Raw genomic sequence first — 26741 nt, 5'->3', positions numbered from 1 at the left:
TGTAGAGGGACGATCGAAGGCTTAATAGTCCCATTTGAGTTAGGTTGGTGGCTGCTTTAGGCTTGTAAATAAAGGTTGTATCATGTGGACATGTGTGAGAGATTTTTTATCTATAATGGACCATTTTACCCTTTATTGTGCAACTATTCAGAGCTTATAAAGTCTGTTTGTAATTTGTATTATCTATGAAGTGTTTTCGGAGATATTTGCTTGTGGATCCCGAATGAGGCGTTTTCTCTAACCCGTTCTCTCTTTTGTGGGTCCTAAGGGACATGGGAGGTTTCGAGGAGGCTGACCTTTGCGGACGGACACGCAAGGGTGTCGCACGACTTAGGCAAAACCAGCTAAGTCCGTGACACTCCTCTCTAGCGGTGATCCACACAGTAGGGTTGCGACGATGCTCCTTAAAACTCTATGCCTGCTCTGAGGTGGAGAGGGGGAGGAGAATAGGAAAGACAAACAAAAGCTCTAGCCTATGAACCACCGAATCCCTCCTATTTATAGAGGTCCCCTATCAAACCCTAATGAATCCCCCCCTACTAGGTATTGAATTTGCATCCAACTACGCAAGACTCTTAGATTAGTTTATCTTTATCCAATAATCTCTCATGGGCAATTATTGGATCTCATCCGTAGGATCCAATAATTTAGGGGCTTATTAGATATCCAATAACACAATGGTTCTAGCAGATATCTCATATCTGTATCTATACTCATCGCAGTGCCTACCATATATGTGTGACCCTCTAGGCCTAATATCGAATTGGTCGTGAGTCATACTTGTCAGAACTCTTTTTGACTTAGTAAATTATTATCTTCATAATAATTCACTCAACTACGGACGTACTAGGCCACTATGTCGTAGTCCCCATATGATACAGGAAAATCCAATCTATTGGACTTATCTGTTCTCAATTATCATGTACATATAGTCTCTTATCCATCTAATATCCTAGAGACCATATACTGGGCATGGTGCTATCGAACCCATACGGTTTCTACTCGAGTCTTACTCTAATCGGATTCTCCCGGAGAACTCTTTCTCTCTCAATTCGAATGACCCTAGCTAGAGATTTATCTAAGCAAGAACACATGAGATATTCCTCTTATGACACCGAGAGTGGATGATCCTCTATCGACACTCAATAGCTCTCGTAAGGTTGACTGCCACTCCCGATGACCGGTTGTAATAGATTTGGGACATCCAAACTTATAAGTCCAGTATCAAAGAATGAAGCACTCATACATGACATCCTTGGTGTCTCAAGTCTAAGGACCAGATACACCATTGGGACTATGGAATTGCTGTCTGATAATAAGGTGTCATCAACCATCCAACATTCCGTAAGCGGATCAATCAATGAACTCATTTTCCAATGAGCATCTGTATTGTATCCCTAGTGTCCCCACATGAGCAGTTATGAGACCAACTACATCTATCATATGGACGAGTATATAGTATACCAGTCTGTCCGGTTATCTTGATGTCCCTCTCGAGTAACCTATGACCGGGATTATTTAGGATCTATGTTTAAAGGCAAATCGGTCTCATTATCGTGATCTCATTACGATCCGATTCCCATTACACAGATCCAAGGATATCACAATATATACATGTATATATGCAATAGTCAATATAAAGTGATAAATGCCAAAATATAATAAGTAAAATAATAGCGTGTCAAGTCACACATATTATCACTCATGTGATTGGCTTATTGGGCACCTATGACTAGTAGGCGGCTCACCCGTGGTCGAGCGTCGCCCCAATAGAAGGGTCGCCCGTAGGCTACGTTACCCCTGCGAGTGGGGTGCCCTTAAGTAGTACCCGCAGGTGGGGTACCCGCAAGCTACAACCCCCCACCAACCGTAAGCCTATTTCAAGCAGGTCGCCAGCCGATTGCTGCAAGCGCAGTGCTAGCGCTATGCTGCCTGCCTATGGTTGTCGCTGTAGGCGACTGCACACATGTATATGGCAATAATTTGCCATCTGCAAGGGCAGTAATCTACCATCTGCAAGGGCATTAACAGCTATTGCCCTTTCTCACTTTTACGTCAATGATTTTAACATCTAAAGCTTCTCCAAAACACAACACACGCAGTTCAAAACCAATCTTTTGCATGAACAACCTAGCTCCAATACCACTATTGGGAAATCTATAGGAGACATCACATATGCAACTGAAGAACATAAAACAAAAACACTAAATTTCCCGGTATGTGTTCGTCGTCGTACGTAGATTGGTGTGCAAAAACCTACAACACAGAAAACCACGTATGAGATAATTGTGTTACCTAGGGGAGATCGTATATCCCTGAATCCATATAGATATGTTGGAGAGGATGAAGGAGGTCAAGCGTCCTCCTCTATAGCGGTGATCCACACGACATAGTTGCGACGACGGTCCTCAAATCTCTAAGCCTGCTATTTTAGGAAGAGAAGGGGGAGAGAAGAATAGGATGTGGCTACTAAGAAGCCATAGCCTATGGGTCTTTAGTTCTCTCCTATTTATAGAGGCCCCTAGTTAACCCTAATGGATTATGCCCTACTAGGTATTAGATCTTCATCCAATTACCCAAGCCTCATAGATTAGTGGGTCTCTGCCTAATAATCTCTTATTAGTTTTTATTGGATCTCATCTATAAGATCCAATAATTCAGGAGCTTATTGAATATCCAATAAGATATGAGCTCCAGCGAATATCTCATATTCGAATCTCTACTCGTCGCAACACCTACCATATGTGTGTGACCCTTTAGGCCTAATATCGAGCTGGTCATGAGTCATACCTATCAAAACTCCTTCTGGCTCAATGAATTACTATCTCCATAATAATTCACTTGACTCATCGACTATGGATGTACTAGGCCACTACGCCATAATCCTCAAACGATATAGGGAAATTGAATCATTTGGACCTATCTATCCTCAATTACAATGTACCTATAGTTCCTCAACTATTTAATATCCTAGAGACCATATATCGGGTATGGTGCTGTCAAGCCCATATGGTTTCTTCTCGAGTCTCGCTCTAATCCAATTCTCTCAAAGAACTCTTTCTCTTTCAATCCAAATGACATTGGAAAAGGATTTGTCTGAGCAAGAATACACGGGATATTCCTCTCATGGTACCGAGAGCGGATGATCCTCTATCGACACACTCAATAGCCCTCGTAAGGTTGGTTACCACTCCCAATAACCAACTGTACTAGATTTGGAACTTCCAAACCTATAAGTTCGATATCAAATAGTGGAGTACTTATATAGGACAACATTGGTGTCTCAAGTCTAAGGACCAGATGCACTATTGGGACTACGGAATCACTGTCTAACAATAAGGCATCATCAACCATCCAGTATTCCGTGAGCGAATTAATCAGTGAACTCATTCTCGAATGAGCACTTGCATTGTATCTTTAGTGTCCCCACACGAGTAGCTATGAGACCAATTACCTCCATCATATGGACAAGTATACAATACACCATTATATTCGATTATCTCGATGTCTCTTTCGAGTAACCTATAACTAGGATTATTTAGGGTTTATATTTAAAGGTGAATCGGTCTCATTATCATGATCTCATCACGATCTAATTCTCATTACATAAATCAACGAACATCACAATATATATGCATATATGCAATAAGTAATATAAAGTGATAAAAATGCTAATATATAATAAACAAAAAAGAATACATATCATGTGACACATGTCATCACTTATGTGATTGGCTTGTAGGGCACCTATGACTAGTATCTACTGCTAGTCATAGGTGCCAAGTAAACTAATCACATGAGTGATGGCATATGTGACTTGATACAGAATCTTTTTGCTTATTATATTTGGGCATATATCACTTTATAACTATTATATATATATATATATATATATATATATATATATATATATATATATATTGTGATGTCCTTGGATTCGTGCAATGAGAATCGGATCATGATGAGATCACGAAAATGAGATTGATTCACCTTTAAACACATCCTAAATAATCCCGATCATAGGTTACTCGAGAGGGACATCGTGATAACCGGACAGACTGGTGTGCTGTATACCCGTCTATATGATAGATGTAGCAGGTCTCATAGCTGCTCGTGTAGGGACACTAGGGATACAGTACAGGTGCTCATTGGAGAATGAGTTCACTGATTGATCCGCTTACAAAATGCTGGATGGTTGATGATGTCTTATTGTAAGATAGTGATTCCGTAGTCTTAGTGGTATATATGGTCCTTAGACTTGAGACATCAATGATGTCCTGTATGAGTGCTCCACTCTTTGATACCAGACTTATAGGTTTGGTTGTCCCAGATCTAGTACAACTGGTCATTGGGAGTGGTAGTCGACCTTACGAGGGCTATTGAGTGTCGATAGAGGATCATCCACTCTCGACGTCATGAGAGGAATATCCCATATGTTCTTGCTCAGATAAATCCTTGGCCAGGGTCATTCGAGTTGAGAGAAAGAGTTCTCCGGGAGAATATAATTAGAGCAAGACTCGAGTAGAAACCGTATGGGTCTAATAGCACCATGCTTGATATACAGTTTCTGGGATATTAGATGGATGCGAGACTATAGGTACACGGTAACTGATGACAGACATGTCCAATGGATTGGATTCCCCTGTATTGTCTGGGGACTACGGCGTAGTGGCCTGGTACGTCTGTAGTCGATAAGTTAAGTGAATTATTACATAGATAATAATTCATTGAGTTAGAAGGAGTTCTGACAAGTATGACTCACAGCCAACTTGATATTGGGCCTAGAGGGTCACACACATATGGTAGGCATTGCGATGAGTAGAGGTTCGGATATGAGATATTTAATGGAGCCCTTGTCTTATTGGATATCCAATAAGCCCCTGAATTATTGGATCCCATGGATGAGATCCAATAAGAGCCCATGAGAGATTATTGGATAGAGATCCACTAATCTAAAAGGCTTGGGTTATTGGATGCAGATCCAATACCCAGTGAGGATCCATTAGGGTTTGACATGATACCTCTATAAATATGAGGGATTCAAAGCCTCATAGGCTAGAGCCTTTGCTTGCCTCTCATATTCTCCTTCCCCTCTCCACCTTAGAGCAGGCCTGGAGTTTTTAGGAGCGTCGTCGCAGCCCTGTTATGTGGATCACCGCTAGAGAGGAGGATGCTTGACGTTCTTCACCCTCTCCTAAGGATCTATAAGGAAATAGAGATGTACGATCTCCCTATGTAACACAATATATTCTATACGTAGTTTTTCAGTTTCGTGGATTTTGTGCACCAATCTTCGCACGATGACGAACATCTCTTTGGGAATGGGGGATTTTGTTTTCTTGTTCTTCCGCTGCGCATGTGATGTCGCCCCCAAAGATTTTCCCAATATCTACTTCGCCATAGCATTTGATTTTCTAGCATGATATATGATCTTCTAATATGATGCTCAAACCTTTAGCATAAAGTCTAATTTTCGGTATGACAATCTTCTAGCGTAATGCTCGGCTCTCTGACTTGACATTTGCCCCTCGGTGGTTCTAGTCCATAGTTAAAATATTTTCTATATCATTTAGTATAATATTAGTTCATCAAATTTATCAATTGATCTCATTATCAAAATTTGAGACTTAATAATGACAATGTCAAAGTGTGCCAACTTGATATACCCATATAGGGATTGTCGAACACAAAAGACTCACATAGAAAATATCAAACATAAGAGACATGAGAGCACTAAGACATTCTAACATGAATCGCCCACGTAGTCTCTCAGATGTAGTAGACGTGTGATGGTGTCGAAATTATGCTTGTTAGTCATTGGTGCCCTACAAGCTAATCATGTGAGTGATGACACGTGTGACATAATATACTTTTTTTGCTTATTATATATTATTATTTTATTACTTTATATTGTTTATTGTATGAATATATTATGATGCCTATAGATCTGTGTAATAACAATTAGATCATAATTAAATTATGATAATGAAATCGATTCGCCTTTAAACACAAACCCTAAATAATTTCGGTCATAGTTGCTTGTATGGGGACACTAGGGATATAGTGCAGGTGCTCATTAGAGAATGAGTTCACTAATTGATCCGCTCACAAAATGTTGGATGGTTGATGATGCCTTATTGCCATATAGTGATTCTGTAGTCATAATGGTGTATTTGGTCCTTGGACTTGAGATACCAAGGATTTCCTATATGAGTGTTTCACTCTTTGATACCAGACTTACAGGTCTAAAGGTTTCAGATCTAGCATAATTGATCATCGGGAGTAGTAGCCAACCTTACGAGGGCTATTGAGTGTCAATAGAGAATCATCCGCTCTCGATATCATGAGAGAAATATCTCATGTATTCTTGCTCAGATAAATCTCTAGCTAGGGTCATTTGGATTAAGAGAGAAAGAGTTCTCCGAGAGAATCTGATTAGAGCGAGACTCGAGTAGAAACTTATAGGCATGATAGTACCATACATGATATAGAGTCTAAGGGGTATTAGATGGATAATGGCATAATACGTCCGTAGTCGATGAGTCAAGCAAATTATTATAGAGATAATAATTCACCGAGTCAGAAGGAGTTTTGATAGGTATGATTCATGACCATCTTAATATTGGGTCTAGAGGGTCACACACATATGAGAGGCATTACAACGAGTAGAGGTTCAGATGTGAGATATCTATCGGAGTCCCTATCTTATTGGATATCCAATAAGCCCCTGAATTATTGGATCATATGGATAAGATCCAATAAGAGCCAATGAGAGATTATTGGATAGAGATCCATTAATCTAAAAGGCTTTGGTAGTTGGATGGAGATCCAATACCCAATAGTACATGATCCATTATGGTTAAATTGATAGGGGGCCTCTATAAATAGAAGGGAACTAAAGGTTCATAGGCTAGAGCTTCTCTTGGTTGTCATCTCCTATTCTCCTTTTCCCTTCTCCTCCTTAGATAGCAGGCCTAAAGATTTGAGGAGTGTCATCGCAGCCCTACTGTGTGGATCACTGTAAGAGAGGAGGATGCTTGACCTCCTTCATCAACTTCTATATATCTACAGGGATTTAGGGATATACAGTCTCCCTAAGTAAAACACAATATTTCATATATGTAATTTTTGATTTTATAAATTTTGTGTATCAATTTTCGCATAACGACAAACATAATTTATGAGAAATTTAGGAGTTTTATTTTATGTTCTTCCACTGCGCTTACGATGTTGCCCCTAAATTTTTTAACAATTACAACTTTAACCTTTTGGATATAGGGTGTCGAATGCAAGATATGCACAAGGGCACTAAACCATGTCAGCATGAATCACCCATAAAGGAGTGTTAGGACACACTCAAGGGCATCAAAGTAAGCCTACTTGAACTAACCACATAGATGATTTCAAACATTATAAATGCTTTAGAATGTTGGAGGTACAAGCCCTCGTTCTAATACCAAATTGTTATTTTTAGAATTAGTCATCAAGACGCATCACAGAGTTAAGCCAACCTAGCCTACTTCTTGAATGTCATCAGAGGCATATATTTGTTCAAGACTATTCCCTCACATAATAAGTATCACCTATAAACCTAACATCGGAAATGTGCCCGCATGGTCACTTTGAGGTTGTATATGAGTGTTAAGAATAAAGTTTCTACTCTTAAATTATATATAGAGGCTACAATTTATATGGATTTGGAAACATATTTGAAATGTGAATTAGTGTTTGGTAAATTCTTTTCAAATTACATCAAGCTTGGATGCTACATTGAAAATTGCTCAGATGCTAATACTACCATTTTCAGCATTTAAGGGATGTTAATATAATTTCTAAAAATTTTAAAGTGCCATATGACTTTATATAAAATTTTAAAATTATCAAAATGATTTAGTAATAAACTAACATGATTTATATTTTTTATAATATAAAAAAGTAATTATTTATTTTTAAAATTTATTTATATGAATATTTTTTATTTATTATATGTTTGGTCCATATTTTTTTTTTAAGATTACATGCATTTATTTATTTTTATTTATTTACTTATTAATTTAAATAAAAATATGTATTCATTTATGAATACATTATATCATATCATAAAATATTTAATAGACTTTTGAAAGACAATTTTACCAAGCAACACTTACGCCAAAACAGATCTAAAATTTAAGATGTTCTACAACTGCATATTCATTCAAATTCCTTTCTTCAATTATATATTTAAAAAATAAATATATTTTCAAACATAGTCATAAAATGGTAAGAAAATATTCTCTGAATATTAAGTATTCTAGAGAATATTCTTCTCTTTAGTTCATGTTGACTAAGCTGACTAATTAAGTTTTGATTATCAAATATTGATTACCAAATATGAACTAATCAAAACAAACGTTGTACCAAATAGACTAAGAAAATAATCCTTAAAGTACATATTAAATTAAACAATATTTATATTATAAAGATAACATGTTTGAAGCAACTAGTAGGTACTCACAAAACATAGATTAAACCTATATGGATATCTATAACTCTGGTTTTGGTGGGGGTTTTATGTGACAACTTGTATACCTAAGTCAATATACCATTCACTCCACACTTTTGGCTATTGCCAAGACAAGATTATATGGATAGATTATAGTTTATCCAATCTTTGACATTGAGACTTGCTCTCTTAATCACTGATATGGGTGTATATTTGTTGGGGACACCTCCTTACCTTAGCCTAACATAGTTCATCTATCATACTAATACTATGGTACTTTATGATGAGATAAAACATGACATCTAATTCCTTTTCGTTTCATCTTCTTATAAAAAAATATGATGTTTTTGGGAGACACCCGATCTTAATATTTCAAAAGGTGTCTCTATACATCATAATCCTTAAAATACCTCATAATAATATAATTGGAGTAAGCATGTTACATCATATGGATCGGTCCATAAGATAAACCATTTATTGCTATGCTACGAATCCATCAAATCCCTAATATTTAAGATTTACAATGTCAATTATAATATTTTTGAATAGGCTCACAATAATCAAGATAAATAGACTCAAAATCTAATAAAAAGACTAGTTTATACATAAAAATAGGGTTTCAAATAAGTATTTTTATTGGATTAAGAATAAGTATAATCAAATAGAGAGAATTTTGAATAGGCTTAGAGTGTTTTCTTGCATCATGTTGCAGCATTCCTAAACATGGCACTGTGGCTCATTACTTGCATTGCAAATTAAACCTGATGGTTTATGCTATTGCACTTATAAATATTTTCGAAAGCTAAAATTTTATGTAATTTCCAAGAATTTAACAAAAATAAAAGAATTATCACAAGATACTTAGATGTGAATGTACCAAATAATAACATATTGATTATGAATGGGATATTGGGAAACAATATATGGTTATTATACACTCAAATCAGCATAATAGAATGGTAATAAATTTTGTATTTATATTTGTAAAGTCATAGATAGATATAGATTTGAATGCAATGTACAATGTACAAAGTAAGGGGATATGGCCATACTGAAGGGGAATATAGATATACACATATTACATGAATTGCATATTTTGATAACAAATGGTTATCGATAGTTTTCTATGAAAAAATCTTTTTTTTTTTTTTTTTTTGTGTAGTGTCCCTTATTTAATTAATGCATGCAAAGATTCGTCATCTTTTTCGATGAATTAGAACATTATAATGAATGAACCCCATGTAGCTTCATCTAAAATACTGTAACTGTTTCAATGAATTAGAACATTATAATTGTATTAAAAAATATTATAATTAGTCTAATTTAATATTAGACCGATTTGACTAATTAGTCTGATGTGATTATTTTTTGATATGAGGATATTTTGAGCATTTGAAAAAGATAGGCTGAGTTTGAGCATTATGAAAATAGGACTTGTTTTTTCGAAAATTGCCTAATTTTTATATAAATATTTAATACTATTTTTTTTACATCTTTATCCGTGCAAAGTCACAAAACAATAATTTCCCTCTTATTAAGTTTCTCTACAAATAACTTGTCGTTAACATCAACTTAAAGTAAATTATTATTAATCATAATTATCAACAATTAATTCAAAATTCAAAACATAAAAAGGACAGCATGCCTTTAACATTTTACCATTTTAATAGTCTTCAGAGGGACTAATATCCATCAAAGTTTTAATATCCTTTCAATCAAACAATAGCCAAGTAATGTAATTATATATATATATATATATATATATATATATAGAGAGAGAGAGAGAGAGAGAGAGAGAGAGAGAGAGAGAAAAGATGAAAAATATGAACATGTAGGGGCTAAAAATGCAATTGAGCCAATAATAACTATGTAATATCCAACTATTCATATAAGGAAATAGTTGAAGTTAAGCGAGACAAAACGAAGAAAAAGTACATTAGATATTTTATTTAATCATAATTATGTAAAGACTTTAGCAGTTTATCGTAAGTTTCTTGGTCTAAATTGTGCGATGTTTGAATCAAATCCCATCTCGAATAACTTATTCTTTAAATGATGAAAATTATATATAATGCATAATGAGTATCATAGTGTATACCGCAAGAACAATGTTTTGAAGATGTAATACACGATTGCTCTTACAAGAATGATCTTAGCGACGATTCATGATGGAGAACTATGACGACCAGAAGCAGAGAGAAACAAATGAGTGAGTCACAGTAGAAAGAGAGTGGCATCAAAGATGCAGTGTGAGGTCTATCTCCTCGTCACCGGCGTTCTTGGCATCCGGAGCCCCCACACGGTCTTGCTTGAATGCCAGGCTTAAGTTTGTGGAAGATGATGGCCCTTCGATTCTTATGGAAGTTGATGGCCCGTCCGTTCTTGTGGATGTTGATGGCCCATCCATTCTTGTGGGTGCCGATGGCCTTTCCATTCTCGCTTGTGCCATCTCAGGCCTCGTCGCCCTAAGAACACCGCCGTATCTAGGGTGGTAGCTCCTCTGCCACTGCGCGATCCTCCACTGCTCCTCCTCTCTCGACAGATGATCACCGTAGGGAGAAGCCAGAAAAGACTGCCTTGAGGTGTACCTCGGATCCATCCTCATGGTCGCGTCGCCGTAGTTGTGGAAGCTGTAGGGATGATGCTGATGATGATGATGATGATGAAGATGAGGTTGGTAGCCGGCGGAAGGCCTCGGCATGGAGCGGTACGGCGTCGGGTGCAAGGGCGGCACGTACTGCGCTCTGGCCGCGTGCATGTACGAGTGATGGGGTTGCATATATGGGGTGGACGGCAGCATGGGCACCGCTGGTACCTGCATGCCGTAGAACTCCGCCTCGTGCTCCGCTCTCTTGGCAGCGTCGCGCTCCCTGCGGTGGCCGTTCTGGTGGCCGCCCAAGGCTTGCGAGCTCGTGAACATCCGGTCACAGTACTGGCACTTGAACGTCCTTTTCTCCTCCTCTTTGGTCTCTGCTTGCTCTACCAATTCGCCCCTCGCCGTCTCTTCCTCGTTCGGCATTTCGATCTGCGACAATCTGAAGCCCCACTGATTAGGTTAATGCATTCACATTGGCTACATGATTCATAGACGAAAGACACCCAAGGTAATAAAACATTTAGGTCACGACAAGTACATCCGAGCACACAACCCCCGAGAGTAAGACATGATTCACGTCGTAAATGCATGCAAATGCAGCATCGCAAGTACATGTGCATCAGATGAATCTCCCCAGAAACATCAGTGAGGAGATTCTGCACCAATTTACCTGAACATCAAACGCTCCATGGACATGTGACCAACATGGATGATTAGATCAAAGACTGAAAGAGAAAGAGACCAAGGAAAAGTAGATAACAGAAGACAAGACACACCACTGTGACGATGATGATGATGGAAGCCCAGTGGAGAAGCAGTATCTGGTGGGTGATGAGATATGGTGGCAGTCATCTCCTCTTATACTAGGAGGTGGAGGATTATGGCAAGCTCAAAAGAATGGAAACCCACTGGTTCCGAAGGGGTGTCTGCCGCATGCCAACACAAAAAGCTTACAAAACATGTCTAGATTGCAAGAAGATCCTACAGCGATCGGAGGAAATCTTTAGACACTATGGATTTGTAAATCCGGACACCTATTCTTTCCTTAAACCATACGTTCATCCCCTTTCTACTCCCACTGATAGTTGTCTTAGTAACTCCATGCTTATGTTTCATATGACATAACAGCAAAGTAACTTGCCAATTCTGCAATCCACGCAATTAATATTACTTGTTGGTGCTTCTTGGGATCATGTCTTTAACTCCTTGCAGTGTTCTTGCAATCGCCAGGACTAAATTCAAGTTCATTCACATACAAACTTTGCCATTTGTCCATCAATTTATGTCTTCAGGAATTATACTTACATCTGCAATGAAAATATTGGTCAGGAGACATATGTATATACACAAGTTGCTCATGTTAAAGGACATTTGGCCAAAATATATGTATATGGAAAGTATGTTGGTGCAATTGGGATGGCAGGTAGTGATTGCAAAAACTATGTCTCTATTTCCTATAAAACATGGGGCGGAAAACTATGGACATGTCGAGGTTTTACGTACCAGTATGGGAACTAATGCAGATAAAAGAAGAAAACCCACACATGGATTTGCATGTGAGCATTGTCAATGATGCGTATCGAGATGGGGGAGGAGGAGAATGCATCTGAAAGATGCATTTGATCTAATTAGTGCAAGTATCTTCTCCAAGTACAATTTGTTCGAGAATTAGAAGGAGCTACTCGAGGATAGAAGGAAAAGAGAGGAAGTGTCCATCAGCATCGAGTCTTTTTTTACTTTTATTTTGTTTTATTGGTGCATAATTATCGCATCAAGGAGAATGATGTCTCTTTTATGTACGATTTATGTGCGGAGAATTGTGATATATGATTGATGTTGTAGGGTAAGAGAAGGAAACTCCTATCCCGATAAGACTCGTGTTGTTTTAAAGCAGAGTAGGACTATAATAGGAAAGCGATGATTAACCTCTTCTAGTGTCACAAGTCGATACGGTAAGATTTTGTCGATCATATTGGAGATCGTACCATATGGACTTGGAAGATATAGGCTCAACCTTACCAAAAAATCATGACATTCTATGCGTCATGTCGTCTAGAGAGAACTTATATGATCTATGAAGACGATGATCTAGTACAAATGTACCAATATGGGAGAGTATAGATCCTCTTTTATCGAGAGGCTTTCGGTTTTCAAATGTTACAACATTTGAGAAAGGAGTCGGATATAACAGATTGATTCTAAAAAAAGCAATTGAAAATGAATACGATAAAAAAAGTCAAAATCAAAAAACCAAGAGTGAGTCGATCAGGAAACTCTTGCGTGACTTTTGGTTTCGATTCTGGCACATAATTTCCTTTGCCTTTACTAGTGTTGACTTCAATGACCCAAATCATTATATTTACCGAGGTCTGTTTTTTTCTTTTGACTTATGCAATCAGTCCAAGCTTTGACCTGCATGATATAGACACTCACAATCTTCCTTCTATAACTGGTGATTGCACATAGTAGATCTCAATGATATGAGACATATAAGTCGACCTAGAAAAGAGGTTGCCTATGGATCATCTCCTTCTCTCAGGAGATCCGGTTGTTGTAGCCTACAACTTCTAATATCCTATACATCATTTGATGGAAGCAAAAATCCTATACATCATACAGTGGACCTTAAAGCACAAATCACTCTATATACAACTTCTAATGCACATAAGTATGACTCTATCTACACCTTTTTTGTAGAAAAATGTTAAGGAATGATATTCCAATATGCTACTAGCCTCCTTCATGCTCTTTCGATAATTGACAATAACATTTAAACTCCAGTTCATCAGTAGCCATAACCCGAAGAGGATTGTCGTGACTCTCCTCGTCGATCGGCAAGGTGAAGATCAAACTTTGGCATCTTATGCCTCGAGGTTCAATTAGGAAGCCCGACAAGTGATTGAACCTCATCCTTTTGTGTTCGTCCATGTATATAGGTTAAAACCATCCAGATTCCTCTAGTTGATGGTCAAGTAGAGGCCCCCTAGTAACACTCCATGACTTGTTTTAAAGGTAGTTTAACATATTCCCCTTAAAGCCTCATGCCAAAAAAAGAAGAAGAAGAAGAAGAAGGTGAAGTGATATGAAAACAAACAACCTTCTCAACATTAGCCTTTGTTATCTTGAGAAGTTGAATCATTTCGGGAGACAAGATGTGCCTCGGTTTTGGAACCAAGTATCAAACACTTTTACCCATGTCCTTGGAGAACACATTGAAATCTTTTATTACCAAATAAAAATATAAGTATAATTTGATTAAGATGTTGATTCGGAGTCGACCGAGATCTTATCCCATATTTATCTTAGTTTGGTGTCAAAAAGTAGATATTGATTCGGAGTCGATCGAGATCTTATCTCATATTTATCTTAGTTTGGTGTCAAAAAGTGTTAAATCCATCCGATTTAGGATGCGTCAAACCCTGCAAAAACTATGTCGGGATAAAGCCCCTTCAATGCTTAAGTTAGTTTTAGCTATAAGGCGTCGGCTGAATGTTAAGCCTCTAAGTGTCAAATATAGTGGAGCTTAAGAACATGAAGAGCTAGGGAACACACCTAAATGATATTTTATAGTGGGATATTAAAACTATTATGCTTGGGACGTGACTTAATGTTGGGGGCAGTTAGGCCCTTCCTCGAGACCAAGCATAATTATGACACCATAAATTCATAGGATATATTGAGATCGTGAATGTGATTATAACATCCATGATATGATATTGCATCAATCACGTGTTGTCAAAATGTTGACCATGTGATACTGAGAGATATTAGTCATATAACACTAAGGTATCAACCACGTGATGACGAGGTGTTAATAACCTTTACACGTCATCATGCTCAAACCATGACATGTCTTGTTTTGACAATATAGGTGCACCTCGGCATAACCAAGTCAGCAACATCCCTAAGATGGTCATGCCTTTAAGGTAATGATATCATCAAGATGGTCGTAACCTAGTTTTAAGTTGGTTTTGCCTCTTTAAGTCGACTATGCTTCTTAAGTCAGTCATGTGACCAAGTCAGTTGAGCCTTCAAGACAATCACGTCATCAAAATAGCCATGACTTGAAGTCAACAATGCTTCTTCGAGTCAATTTTTCCTCAAGTCAATCATGTATCCTCAAGATGATTGTGCCCTCAAGGCACTCATGTCATCAAGTTGTTTGCAACTCATGCCGGCAATGCTTCTTCAAGTCAATTTCATCTTCAAGTCGGTTGAGCCTTAAAGGCATTCGTGTTGTCAAGGCAACCGCAACTCCAAGTTAGGGTTGATTCCTTCATCAAGTCGCTAATGCATCATCAAGATATCTACACCTTAATCGCCAAGCCAGTTTTGATTCTTCTAGTCAATTATATGTTCTGAAAATGGTGGAGCCACATCGACAAGACAATCACAACTCTAAGACGACAATGCCTCTTCAAGTTGGTTGTGACTTTATGTTGGTCACACTTGCCATATTTTCAAGTTGTTCAAGCCATCAAGGAAGTCACGTCAATAAGGCAGCTGTCGTGACTTGAAGTCAATCATGCTTCTTCAAAACGATTACTTCCTCGAGTCAATTGTAAATCCTTTAGGTCAACCAAGGCTTAGAAGGTGCATTTTCAAGTCGATTGCATCCCCAAGTCAACCAAGCCTCAAAGGTCGTCGCATCAGCAACTCCAAGTTAGCCATGCTTCCCTAAGTTAACCATACATCATCATCAAGATGACTGTAGTTTGGCTCAAAGTTATCGTGCTTTCCTTAAGTTGGTCATGTGCCCTCAATGTGATCATATCAGTCGGACAACCACAACTCCAACTCTTGCTTCTTCAAGTTGGTTGTGCCTCTTGCATCTTTATATCGTTCATGACCTCAAGGCGGTCTTGCTATCAAGGTGGTCGCAACTCCAAGTCGATCGTGCTTCTTCAACTCGGATGCGTGTTGACAAGATTATCATAGCCCAACTCTTAAATTGATTGCACTTTTTCAAGTCAATTGCTCTCTCAAATTAGCTATGTGACTTCAAGATAATCATAACACCAAGTCGGTAACATCGTTATGTTTGAGAACATATTTATATTTTTAATGTATATTTATTTAAAGTTCATTAGTCATTTATTAGGTCTCAACTCAAACAATACTTCCATAAACTACGCTTCTTGTAATCTATTGTATCTTTTCTCTCAATAATTTTTATCTTATTATGGAATTTTTAAAATTGATAAGTGATAAATATTCTTATCTAAATCATAAACTTCTTTCAAATTATGAAATTTAAATTTAAACATGTTGATACATTTCTATATAATTTTAAAAATAACCAATTTTAAGTGCTAAGAAGTAAATTCTTGAGGGTACCAAATAAGAAGGACAAACTAATCTATACATTCTCAAGGAGCATTCAATTTTTAGAGGCAATAATATACCAAAGACAGCAGGGGACAAGTCAACTTTGCTATCAAGCCAGTGCCCGAGCAATTTTGCTCAGCTAGTCATGTGTAGTCCATCGTCGCTTGGCTTGATCATTATCAGAATAGTTGCTCGGCCAAACAGGGGCCTGAGTAGTGCTGCTTGGCCAAGCCAATGCTCAAGCCACATTGCTCGACCATGTCATCCCCTAGTGCCTAAGTAGTGTTGTTCGACTAGTAATATATAGTCCATCATTGCTTGGCTCGATCATTATCAGAGTAGTTGTTCGGTCAAACAGGGGCTTGAGTAGTGTTGCTCGGCCGAGCCGATGCTCGAGCCACATTGCTCGGTCAAGCCATTCCCCAATGTAACATCTCATTAGTCCCACATCGAAAGTGGGCAATGTGTATGATTAGCTTATAAGGGCCTGATGAGTGTACTACATTAACTCCCGCTTAAGCATTTTGGTCCACGGTTGAAGGACCAAAATGGAGTTTTTGGCTAGTTAGCTCATTAGACTCGAGTCGTGATATTTGGTATCAAAGCCAACCTATCATTTGGGCAGAGCTACCACTGAGTTAAACCTCACACTCACTTCTGCTACCTGAGCCTCCGTGTGGGCAACCATGCACATCCGGGATTAGACCGAGCCGTACTTATTCCTCAACCATAGCGTACGGTTCACCAACAATATGGACCTAAATCATCAAACAGAGGAATCTGATTTCCTCTAAATAATATCCTTACCATAAACCTGATTACAGTCTTTAAAAGATGGGCTCCGATGTCTCTTTTGCTTACACGGCTCAAATCACTATGATTAGCAACTTTACTTGACATGAAGAAGACAAAGCTTCAGATGTGCAGCAACTGAACTTAGAGATGGCCCTGGCAAACTTCAGATCATTCAAGTTGTCCTCCAAGTTCTAGCATTAAAGATTCTAGTAGTCTTATTGACATTTGCTAATGGCTGATGATTCCCTGCGATACAAGCATATCAGAACAAGAAAAGAGAACTTTCCATCCAAGCCAAGGCCTTATCCAGCAAAGCACTCGACAGAGCTTTTCACATTGATGAGTCACAGTCGATTGGAAGCATGTCCTTGTCTTGTTCGTGTTCATTAGAGGCAACATGGAGAGAGGATTCTTCTAATGTTCTTCTCATCATGATCATAGGATATCTGGTCCAGACCAGGCTTAGTTGATGGAGGGAGGTTGCAGAAACATATGGGAGGTTGGCATAGGCAGATACAGATGTCTCAGATCAGATTACACTTCAGAGTGGGAGAATTCGAAAGAGGAGATGAAATCTGAGTAAAACATAGCATCCTCCAAAGAATATAAAAAATGAAGTGGCCTTCTATCTCAGTCTGTATCAGAATTAGATCTTTTTCTTCTTCTCTACTCTTCCATTATTCTCTTCTTCTTCACACATGAAGAAAAATACTGCCTCAACCCTGTTATTCTTTAGCTCCCTTGATGTGTGCCATACTAAAATACAAGAAGTGTAGCAGCCTCAAGGTCCTTTGAATTCATATCCTTAACTTCGTAAGAAGTCATAAGTGAGTGAGATAGAACTGCTACTAGTTTAAACAGGTGCATAAGATTGCCAATGCTAGAAAAGATTTAGAAAGTGAGGGGAATATAAGAAGTCATGCTTCACATAAGATCCTTACAAGTCGCAACTGAGAGCTACTCTAAATAATGACTGTCCTTCAACAAGGCTTCTAACCTAGTTTAAAGTTGGTTTTTCCTCTTAAGTCGACTGTGCCTCTTAAGTCGGTCATGCGACCAAGTCAGTTGAGCCTTCAAGGCAATCACATCATAAAACTAGCCATGACTTGAAGTCAATAATGCTTCTTCGAGTCAATTGTTTCCTCAAGTCAATCATGTATCCTTAAGTTGTTTGCAACTCATGTCGGCAATGCTTCTTCAAGTCAATTGCATCTTCAAGTCGGTTGAGCCTTAAAGGCAGTCGTGTTGTCAAGGCAACCGCAACTCCAAGTTAGGCATACTTCTTCAAGTTGATTCTTTCATCAAATCGCTCATGCATCATCAAGATATATGCACCTTAACCTCCAAGCCAGCTTTGATTCTTCGAGTCGGTTATGTGTCCTCAAAATGGTAGAGCCACATCGACAAGACAATCACAACTCTAAGACTACATTGCCTCTTTAAGTTGGTTGCAACTTTATGTTGGTCAAACTTGCCATATTTTCAAGTTGGTCAAGCCATAAGGAAGTCACGTCAATAAGACGGGGTCTTGACTTGAAGTCAATCATGCTTCTTCAAGACGATTGCTTCCTCGAGTCAATTATAAATCCTCAAGATGATTGTGACTCTAGGTCAACCAAGGCTTTAAAAGGTGCATTTTCAAGTCGATCGCATCATGACGATTGAAACTCCAAGTTAGCCATGCTTCTCTAACTTAACAATACATCATCATGGCGACCGCAGTTTGGCTCAAAGTTGTTGTGCTTTCCTTAAGTTAGTCATGTGCCCTCAATGTGGTCATTTCAATAGGACAACCACAAATGCAACTCTTGATTTATATAAAGAATATATTTATATTTTTAATGTACATTTAGAGAAAATTCATTAGTCATTTATTAGGTCTCGACTCAAATAATACTTCCATAAATTATTTGTTGTAATTGCATGTTTTTTCTTTTCTCCCAATAATTTTTATCTTATTATGGATTTTTTTTAAATTGAGGAGTGATAAATATTCTTATCTAAATCATAAACTCCTTTTAAATTATGATATTTATATTAAAACATGTTTATATATTTTTTATAAAATTTTAAAAATAACTAATTTTATATGCTAACAAATAAATTCATGAGGATACCAAACAAGAAGGACAAACTCTTCTAGACATTCTCAAGGAGCATTCAAATTTTAGAGGCAATAACATTCCAAAGACAACAGGACCAAGTCAACTTTATTGGCTCATCAATCAATATTTTATCATAATGTAAACTTCTCATGTTGGATGCAGTATGCCATACAACTAAATCACTAAACAAGAAAAAACAAAGCACCATTTTTTCCTTGAGACAAGTATAAATTTCAATCGTAGCAAATCATACAACATATAATGCTACTACTATTTTGTCTCAAAATATCCCTGTTTTGTGCAGGGCAAACTAAAAGGAAGGAAAGAAGCTGCAAAAATAAGCTATGGGTTCCTACTAATTAATCTTACAATACAGTAATACATTTCACCATGTCATCACAAAATATCAAGAACATAGAAAACATTGGCATGTCCAGCTCTCATCTAGCAGATATATTAAACGGATCCAAGAATATCAGCAGCTCTCAGCTAGCACCATCTGAAATTTTAGTGATGTAAGCAGATAACCCAGAATCGTACTCTGATCTTCACATTTTTACATTCAGATTCATTTCTTTGTAAGAACCGACCTTCTCAGCCGCCTTCCGCAATGGCCTTCCAACAGAGGATCTTCTTTGGCACTCCCGATTCCCGAGTTCTGAAGACCCAATTGAATTATGCTTCTCATTCTTTACTCGTTCAACAGAAATATTTGATATGGAAGAAGTATAACAATCTCCATGAGCAATAGCTTACTCGTTCATTCTTGATCGTATAAACTAAAAACTTGGCATCCTCCATCTTGACTGAGTTCTCAGTAGGCTCACATGATTCAGACTTTAAATAACCGGATCTCCTCCGCAAGGATTTTCTGCTTTAGAAAAAAATGCTCAAATTTTAAATACTAAAAAGCAGGAACCATTCCAAAGCCATATAAAACATGGATTACCTTCTTCCATCAATCTTTTCCTCTGATGGCACCAGACAAGTCACTGGAAGTATGGCATCATCAATCTTGTGCAACTCCATAGATTCATGTGATTCAGATTTCAAACTACAGGATCTTGTTCGGAACGAACTTCTGGAAAAATAAAATAGGTATGAGTTCAATGACGCTCTCCAGAGAAAAAAAAAGGGGGGGGGCTATAGCTTAATCAGAATGTGCATTATCTTCTTCCCACAACCTTTTCATCTAGGCCCACTTGATGGGTCACTGGAGATCCGCCATCATCTCTTTTGAGCAAGTCATTCACAAATTCACATGATTCAGACTTCAAGCCACTGGATTTTGTTCGTAAGAACCTCCTTCTTCATTAATTAGAATGCATCAGAATTTACATTGTCGTTAAAGATTAACAAATTATTCAAAGCTTATCCAAAACATGAATTACCTTCTACCATCAACCTTTCCCTCTGATGCCACTTGATGAACCAAAGTGGTAGGGCCTAAAGCTGCAGAACCATACAACTGATATAAGAATGAAGAACAAACACAGAGATTTGAAATCAGATGCAGAACCACTAATTTCACTCATAGTGGTGAGTTGAATTACACTGTGGTTTTAACTTGCGCTTCTTATTGGGATTGCAGATTTTCTTGTCATTAGCAAGTTGAGTTGCATTTGCTTCAACCTCCTCACACTTGGTGGTTCCTACCTTTTGCAATTTGTAGAAAGAAAAATAACAGTATGAGCAAAAAAAGGGCAGCCTGAATGTAAACAAAACAAGCCATCGGATACCTCTGAGCCAATTTTGTTAAGGAGATCTTTGATCAATTTTTCTTTCTCCTAAGTTAGAGTAAAGAAAAAATATATATCACCATAGAGATTAAGAGAGGAGAAAACAAATTATGAAACTATAATAATCCTCCTTACCTCTAATTCTGAAGTCTTTAGTTTAAGGATTGATAAGGTACAACCAAGCTCATGTCGTTAATACTTTTAGCTGCAACATGAAATAAACAAATAAATATTATCAATCAAAATAACTTGACATGCAACTTCAATCGATTGACACAAAGTAAATCAAATTAAATCGCCTATTATAGCAAACGAAAATCACAATGAGCCAAACCATAAGGCAAGAAAACATACTCTATCTTTCCCTAAGTTGAGCTCCTGCGAAGCAAAAGACGAAACAGATAAAGAATGCATCTTTTTTGCAAACTGAAACAATAAAGAAAATGGACAAGGAATCAACCCCTAGCATGTGTGAGTTAGCCCGGGCCAATTGCCAGTTTTGTTGACTGGTTTTCTGCAATTCAAATTGGAGTTTTTGCGACTCAGTGCTACTCAGTTCTATGATTTTGCTGCCAAAACAAACAACGGATCAAACCATATCAATCGATCGCTGGTCCATGAATTTCGACGGACTATCTCTCAGTCAAGAAGTAATTTTGTCTTTTACAATTTACATACTTCTTTTCTGCAAGAAGCTTCAACAAGGCAGTATTTTCCTGGAATTCATATTGATCATGTAAAGAAAAGAGCATTTTCAAAAATCTTTTTTAGAAACAAACACTAAATGCAGATGAAGAAGGAAAGAAAGATGAAAAAGGGAGACCAAAAAGAAAATCTCCAAAGGTACCTTCATGAGCTGGACGATGCAATCTTTGGAGATCGGGCAAGAAATCACATTCGAGTTACCTCGATCGACATCGGCACCCATCATTCCGGCCGTCCCCGAACTCAGCGTGTTGGTGATGTCGGACAATCTTTTTCCTCGCAGCGGCGCTTCGGGCCAAGGGCAGCACATCATGCGATTTGATTCTACTATAAGGCAAGCAAACCCAGCATCAAACGCTAAACCTAACCCTAACTCGGATACTAGGGAAGAATCCGAGGATCAAACTGTATGAATCGAGAAGAGAGAAAAATGCACCGGAGGCGTCCGCATTGGTGTGGATCAGCGAGCGAGGAAGATGACCAGCGTCCATGGACTGACCAACGAGGACAAGGAACACGACCGCACTCCGAAGAAGCAGCTTTCTTCCTCACTGTGCCTTGATCAAGGAAATAAGAAGGAAAAGAACGAGAAAAAGATGAAGATTTTGGGACAGAGAGAGCAGAAGAACACGAAGCAAGAAAGAACAAAAGAGCATAAGAAGAGCAGCCCGATCGCGATCGAACAAGGAAAGAATGCCGAGAGCGAAAAAAAATTTGGACCATTTCTCGATTTGTGCGTGTCATCCTTGCGCAGGGGCCATGCTAATCTTCTCTGTATCGTTCCAATTTTATCGGATGTCTCCGAAGAGACAACCTCATCGCCAACTCTGCGGTATAAGAAGACGCGAACCAATCGCCTCATTACCGATATGGGATTATAAATAAATATTCTTACCACGTGCCCAAATCTGAACCGTCGCTTTGTCGAACGAACGGCATCTGTTTAACTGATCGACTGCATCCTCCTCGAACAATCCCCAAACGCATCGAAGCCGTCCTTTCTCATCCGCCCAGATCGTAAAGCTTGGTTGACTTGGTTGAGCAAGCTTCCATGCACAACTTTGGGCTGGGCTTCTAACACCTAATAAACATGTCCAATTCTCGAACCCATGGTCAAATCATATTTTGTGGGGGTCAACACAATCGATCAACAATGCAGTCAATGTTGATTTATTTCACAGAGAAGAAATCTATGTTGAATTCATGTTTGCCCACACTTTGGTGAGATGGACTTGTAACACAGCACACTCACCATCTTATGACGTGTATCTGTGGCTTCACTAAATAAACACTTTGATAAATTGAGTGAGTGTCCATTTTTATCTGCATCATCTGCTTTCTGCAAATCAACAATCCATCTTTCTTCTCCAAGTGAAAGGAGATGGTTGAGAGTTTAGGCTTCTCAGCATCTGTTTCCCCACTTGAAGTGGTCCTGGTGAGGTCACTCCGTAGGAAGGACACTCAAGAGAGAGAGAGAGAGAGAGAGAGAGATTAGGCAGCAACACCTTTGATCTGTAAGGCAGCTCCACAAAAAGGCCCATCCCTTGGCAAAGGAGATCTCAAGATAAGGGGAGCAGAAAGAGGAGAGGGGAAGATTAAGAGAACACACTCACACGGAAAGGAAAGGACAAAAAGCCTCCTGTCTCCCCTAGGGTTCTTTAAAGGTGTGCAATGGTGGCCTCTCCTCAGCACAGAGTCACATGGAGAACAGCTCCACTAGGGAAACAATTACCATCCATCATTGATCACATTGCTCACTTTTTATCATCTGAGTGATAAAGGTCAAACTCTAATGGGTTCCTAACCCCCACTGTGCGCCCTTTTCCCCCGTGATTGATGTCTCAACTTGTCAATCTAAGCCAAGGGCGGGCCTTTTTCTGCTAGAGCTGGAGTAGTTTATGAGAACAACTATTTGACCTGGTTGCTATAGTTAACAAACACACATTCGGAGACCAGTACTTGCAGGAGAGGCCCAGTAGCTACATTAGAAAAGCACTTCGTTAATCAAGAATGGATCACAGAAGATAACAGATGTCCGTGAAATGTGTGCAGTAAGATTCTCCTATTTCCTGTTTATATTATCAGTTTAATAATGTGGTGATCAATGGTTGCTGTCATGGTATTACGATGAAGCATGGATCGCTCTTAGTAATTTGCCATATGAGATTTCGCACCTGGAGCCACCGGAACTGTGATGATGCTTCCAAAGGAAAACAAAAACAAAAGTCCTTTTGTCTTCCGCTGTTTGATGATGGCAAAAGCATTGTTAAAGTGGAATTGGGATCCTTTTTTTTTTTCTTTTATCTCGTCAACTACGTACAACCTAGTTAATCATTGTCAAATATAAGATATGGCTCATTTTAGCATTATCCACATAGGCGATCATACGTCCTCCACGTTGTTCGGCGCCGTACAAGTCGCGCTGAACACTACGGATGCATTTTAGAAAGTTCTGAATGGCGCCGCACGATCGAAACCCGTATGGGTCGATCGGTGCTCGTCTACAGGAAATGCGTCATCCTACTCGGCGTTGTACAAGTCGACTCCCAAACCCAAACTCCCAAGCATGGCGGTGGGAAGATAAGCAAAAAAAACTCAAAAATCCCACCCAAAAGATCCAACATTTTCGTCAAAAACTAAAATTCCCGCCAAAGCCAACTTTCTCTCCGTCTCCCAAAAAGCTGAAAATCAAAAATTTCTCGCTCGAATGCATCTTGTAGGGGTCGGTACCTTCCCCTCGCTCATCCAAGCCAATGCCCGAGCAGTGTTGCTCATCCAGTCATTTGTAGTCCTTCGTCGCTTGGCTCGATCATTATCAAAGTAGCTTCTTGGCCAAACAGGGGCCCGAGTATTGTTGCTCGGCCAAGCCAGTGCCTGAGTAGTGTTGCTCGGCCAGTCATGTGCAGTCCATCGTCGCTTGGCTCGATCATTATCATAGTAGTTGCTCAGCCAAACAGGGGTCCGAGTAGTGCTGCTCGGCCAAGCCAATGCCCGAACAGTTTTGCTCAGCTAGTCATGTGCCGTCCATCGTCGCTTGGCTCGATCATTATCATAGTAGTTGCTCGACCAAACAAGAGCCCGAGTAGTGCTGCTTGGCCAAGCCAATGCTCGAGCCACATTACTCGGCCATGCCATCCTCTAGTGCATAAGTAGTGTTGCTCGGCTAGTATTGTACAGTCCATCGTCGCTTGGCTCGATCATTATCAAAGCAATTGCTATGCCAAACATGGTCCCGAGTAGTGCTGCTCGGCTAAACCGATGCCCGAGCCACATTGCTCGGTCAAGCCATTCCCCAATGTCGGAGTAGTGTTGCTCGACTAAGCCAATGGTCGTGTAGTGTTGATTAACCAGACATGTATAGTCCATCGTCGCTTGGCTCGATCATTATCAGAGTAGTTGCTTGGCTAAACAAAGGCCTGAATAGTGTTGCTCAATCAAGCCAGTGCCCGAGCCACATTGCTCAGCCAGGTCAGTCCCTAGTACCCGAGTAGTGTTGCTCAACCAAGCCAGTGCCCGAGCCACATTTCTCAGCCAGGCCAGTCCCTAGTACCCGAGTAGTGTTGCTCAACCAAGCTAGTGCTCGAGCCACATTGCTCGGTCAGGGTAGTTCCCAACGCTTGAGTAGTGTTGCTCAGCCAAACTAGTGCCCGAGCCACATTGCTCGGCCAGGCCAGTCCCCAATGCCCGAGTAGTGCTACTCGACCAAGCCAGTGCCCGAGCCACATTGCTCAGCTAGACCAGTCCTAGGTGCCCGAGTAGTGTTGCTTGCCAAGCCAGTGCCCGACCAGTGTTGCTCGGCCAGGCCAATCCCTAGTGCTCGAGTAGTGTTGCTCGGCCAAGCTAGTGCCCGAGCCACATTGCTCTACTAGGCTAGTCCCTAGTGCTCGAGTAGTGTTGCTCGACCAGTCAAGTGCAGTCATTGTCCTTGTCTCGATCATTATCAGAGCAGCTGCTCGACAAAGCCATTGCCCGAGCCACATTGCTTGGTCAGGCCCGTCCCAAGTGCTCGGGTAGTGTTGCTCGGCCAAATAGGAGCCCGAGTAGTGTTGTTCGACTAAGCCAATGCCCAAGCCACATTGCTCGGCAAGGCCAGTTCCCAGTGCCCAAGTAATGTTGCTTGGCCAAGCCAGTGCCTAAGCAGTGTTGCTCGGCCAGTCACGTAAAGTCCATCGTTGCTTTGCTCGATCATTATCAGAGCAACTACTCGGCCAAATAGGAGCCCGGGTAGTGCTGCTCGACAAGCCCGTGCCCGAGCCACATTTCTCTGCCAGGCCAGTTCCTAGTGCTCGAGTAGTGTTGCTCGGTCAGTCATACCACAAAACTCAGAGCGACACTACACGGCGCCAACCCATACGGGTTAGTCGGCACCCGTCCGCTTTGTACAAGCCACCCTCCCGAGGAGTTGACAACCATTAAAGGACCATGTACGACTAACCACCCCCTTCGCAGATATAAAAGTCAACCCTCTGACCAATGAGAGAGGACTTCATACATTCAACTCGCTCTTATTCCACTCAACTCTAACTTAAGCTTCGGAGGGGTCGAGTCGGGAAATCTCTCTCCCGACCCCGACCTGAGTGCATAGGCTGGCAATGACGAAGCAAGCAACGAGGACCATGACCCAATCTGACTCGACACTCACTTCTGCTACCTGAGTCTCCGCGTGGGCAACCGTGCACATCCGGGATTGGACCGAGCCGTACTTATTTCTCAGCCACAGCGTAAGGGTTCACCAACAATATGGACCTAAATCATCAAACAGAGCAATCTGATTTCCTCTAAATAATATCCTTACCATAAACCTGTTTACAGTCTTTAAAAGATGGCCTCCGATGTCTCTTTTGCTTATACTGCTCAAATCACTATGATTAGCAACTTTACTTGACATGAAGAAGACAAAGCTTCAGATGTGCAGCAACTGAACTTAGAGATGGCCCTGGCAAACTTCAGATCATTCAAGTTGTCCTCCAAGTTCTAGCATTAAAGAT

General features: G+C 39.6%; 1 protein-coding gene, 1 long non-coding RNA gene and 1 other non-coding gene across 6 annotated transcripts; all 3 read right to left on the bottom strand.

Moving 5' to 3' along the window:
* Window positions 1-10721: 10721 nt before the first annotated feature.
* LOC135635332 (zinc finger protein 3-like) lies at window positions 10722-11504 on the bottom strand. Its single transcript, XM_065146340.1, has one exon. It carries the CDS (start codon window positions 11502-11504, stop codon window positions 10722-10724), a length of 783 nt encoding a protein of 260 aa, XP_065002412.1.
* An 8130-nt stretch (window positions 11505-19634) lies between these two features.
* On the bottom strand, window positions 19635-22084 carry LOC135636504 (uncharacterized). Of its 4 annotated transcripts, none has more exons than XR_010495901.1 (6): window positions 21403-22084; window positions 20863-21253; window positions 20701-20761; window positions 20494-20617; window positions 20259-20390; window positions 19635-20180 (listed from the first exon to the last, which is right to left on the bottom strand). It is a non-coding gene; the product is annotated as an uncharacterized LOC135636504 (long non-coding RNA). The 4 variants fall into 4 exon arrangements; XR_010495902.1 differs by having other exon boundaries at window positions 20863-20965; window positions 21049-22083; XR_010495903.1 differs by having other exon boundaries at window positions 19635-19967; window positions 20066-20180; window positions 20863-22082.
* A 377-nt stretch (window positions 22085-22461) lies between these two features.
* On the bottom strand, window positions 22462-22564 carry LOC135637425 (U6 spliceosomal RNA). The gene has a single exon (XR_010496273.1). It is a non-coding gene; the product is annotated as a U6 spliceosomal RNA (small nuclear RNA).
* Between the last annotated feature and the right edge of the window lie 4177 nt (window positions 22565-26741).

The sequence above is a fragment of the Musa acuminata genome, chromosome BXJ3-4 (genome assembly GCF_036884655.1).
Source record: "Musa acuminata AAA Group cultivar baxijiao chromosome BXJ3-4, Cavendish_Baxijiao_AAA, whole genome shotgun sequence".
Lineage (NCBI taxonomy): Eukaryota > Viridiplantae > Streptophyta > Magnoliopsida > Zingiberales > Musaceae > Musa > Musa acuminata.
This window is presented reverse-complemented; position numbering and strand designations above follow the sequence as displayed.

Bases quoted from the DNA above. Each gene is read 5' to 3' on its own strand.
- LOC135635332 (XM_065146340.1), bottom strand. From the start codon at position 11,504: ATGCCGAACGAGGAAGAGACGGCGAGGGGCGAATTGGTAGAGCAAGCA.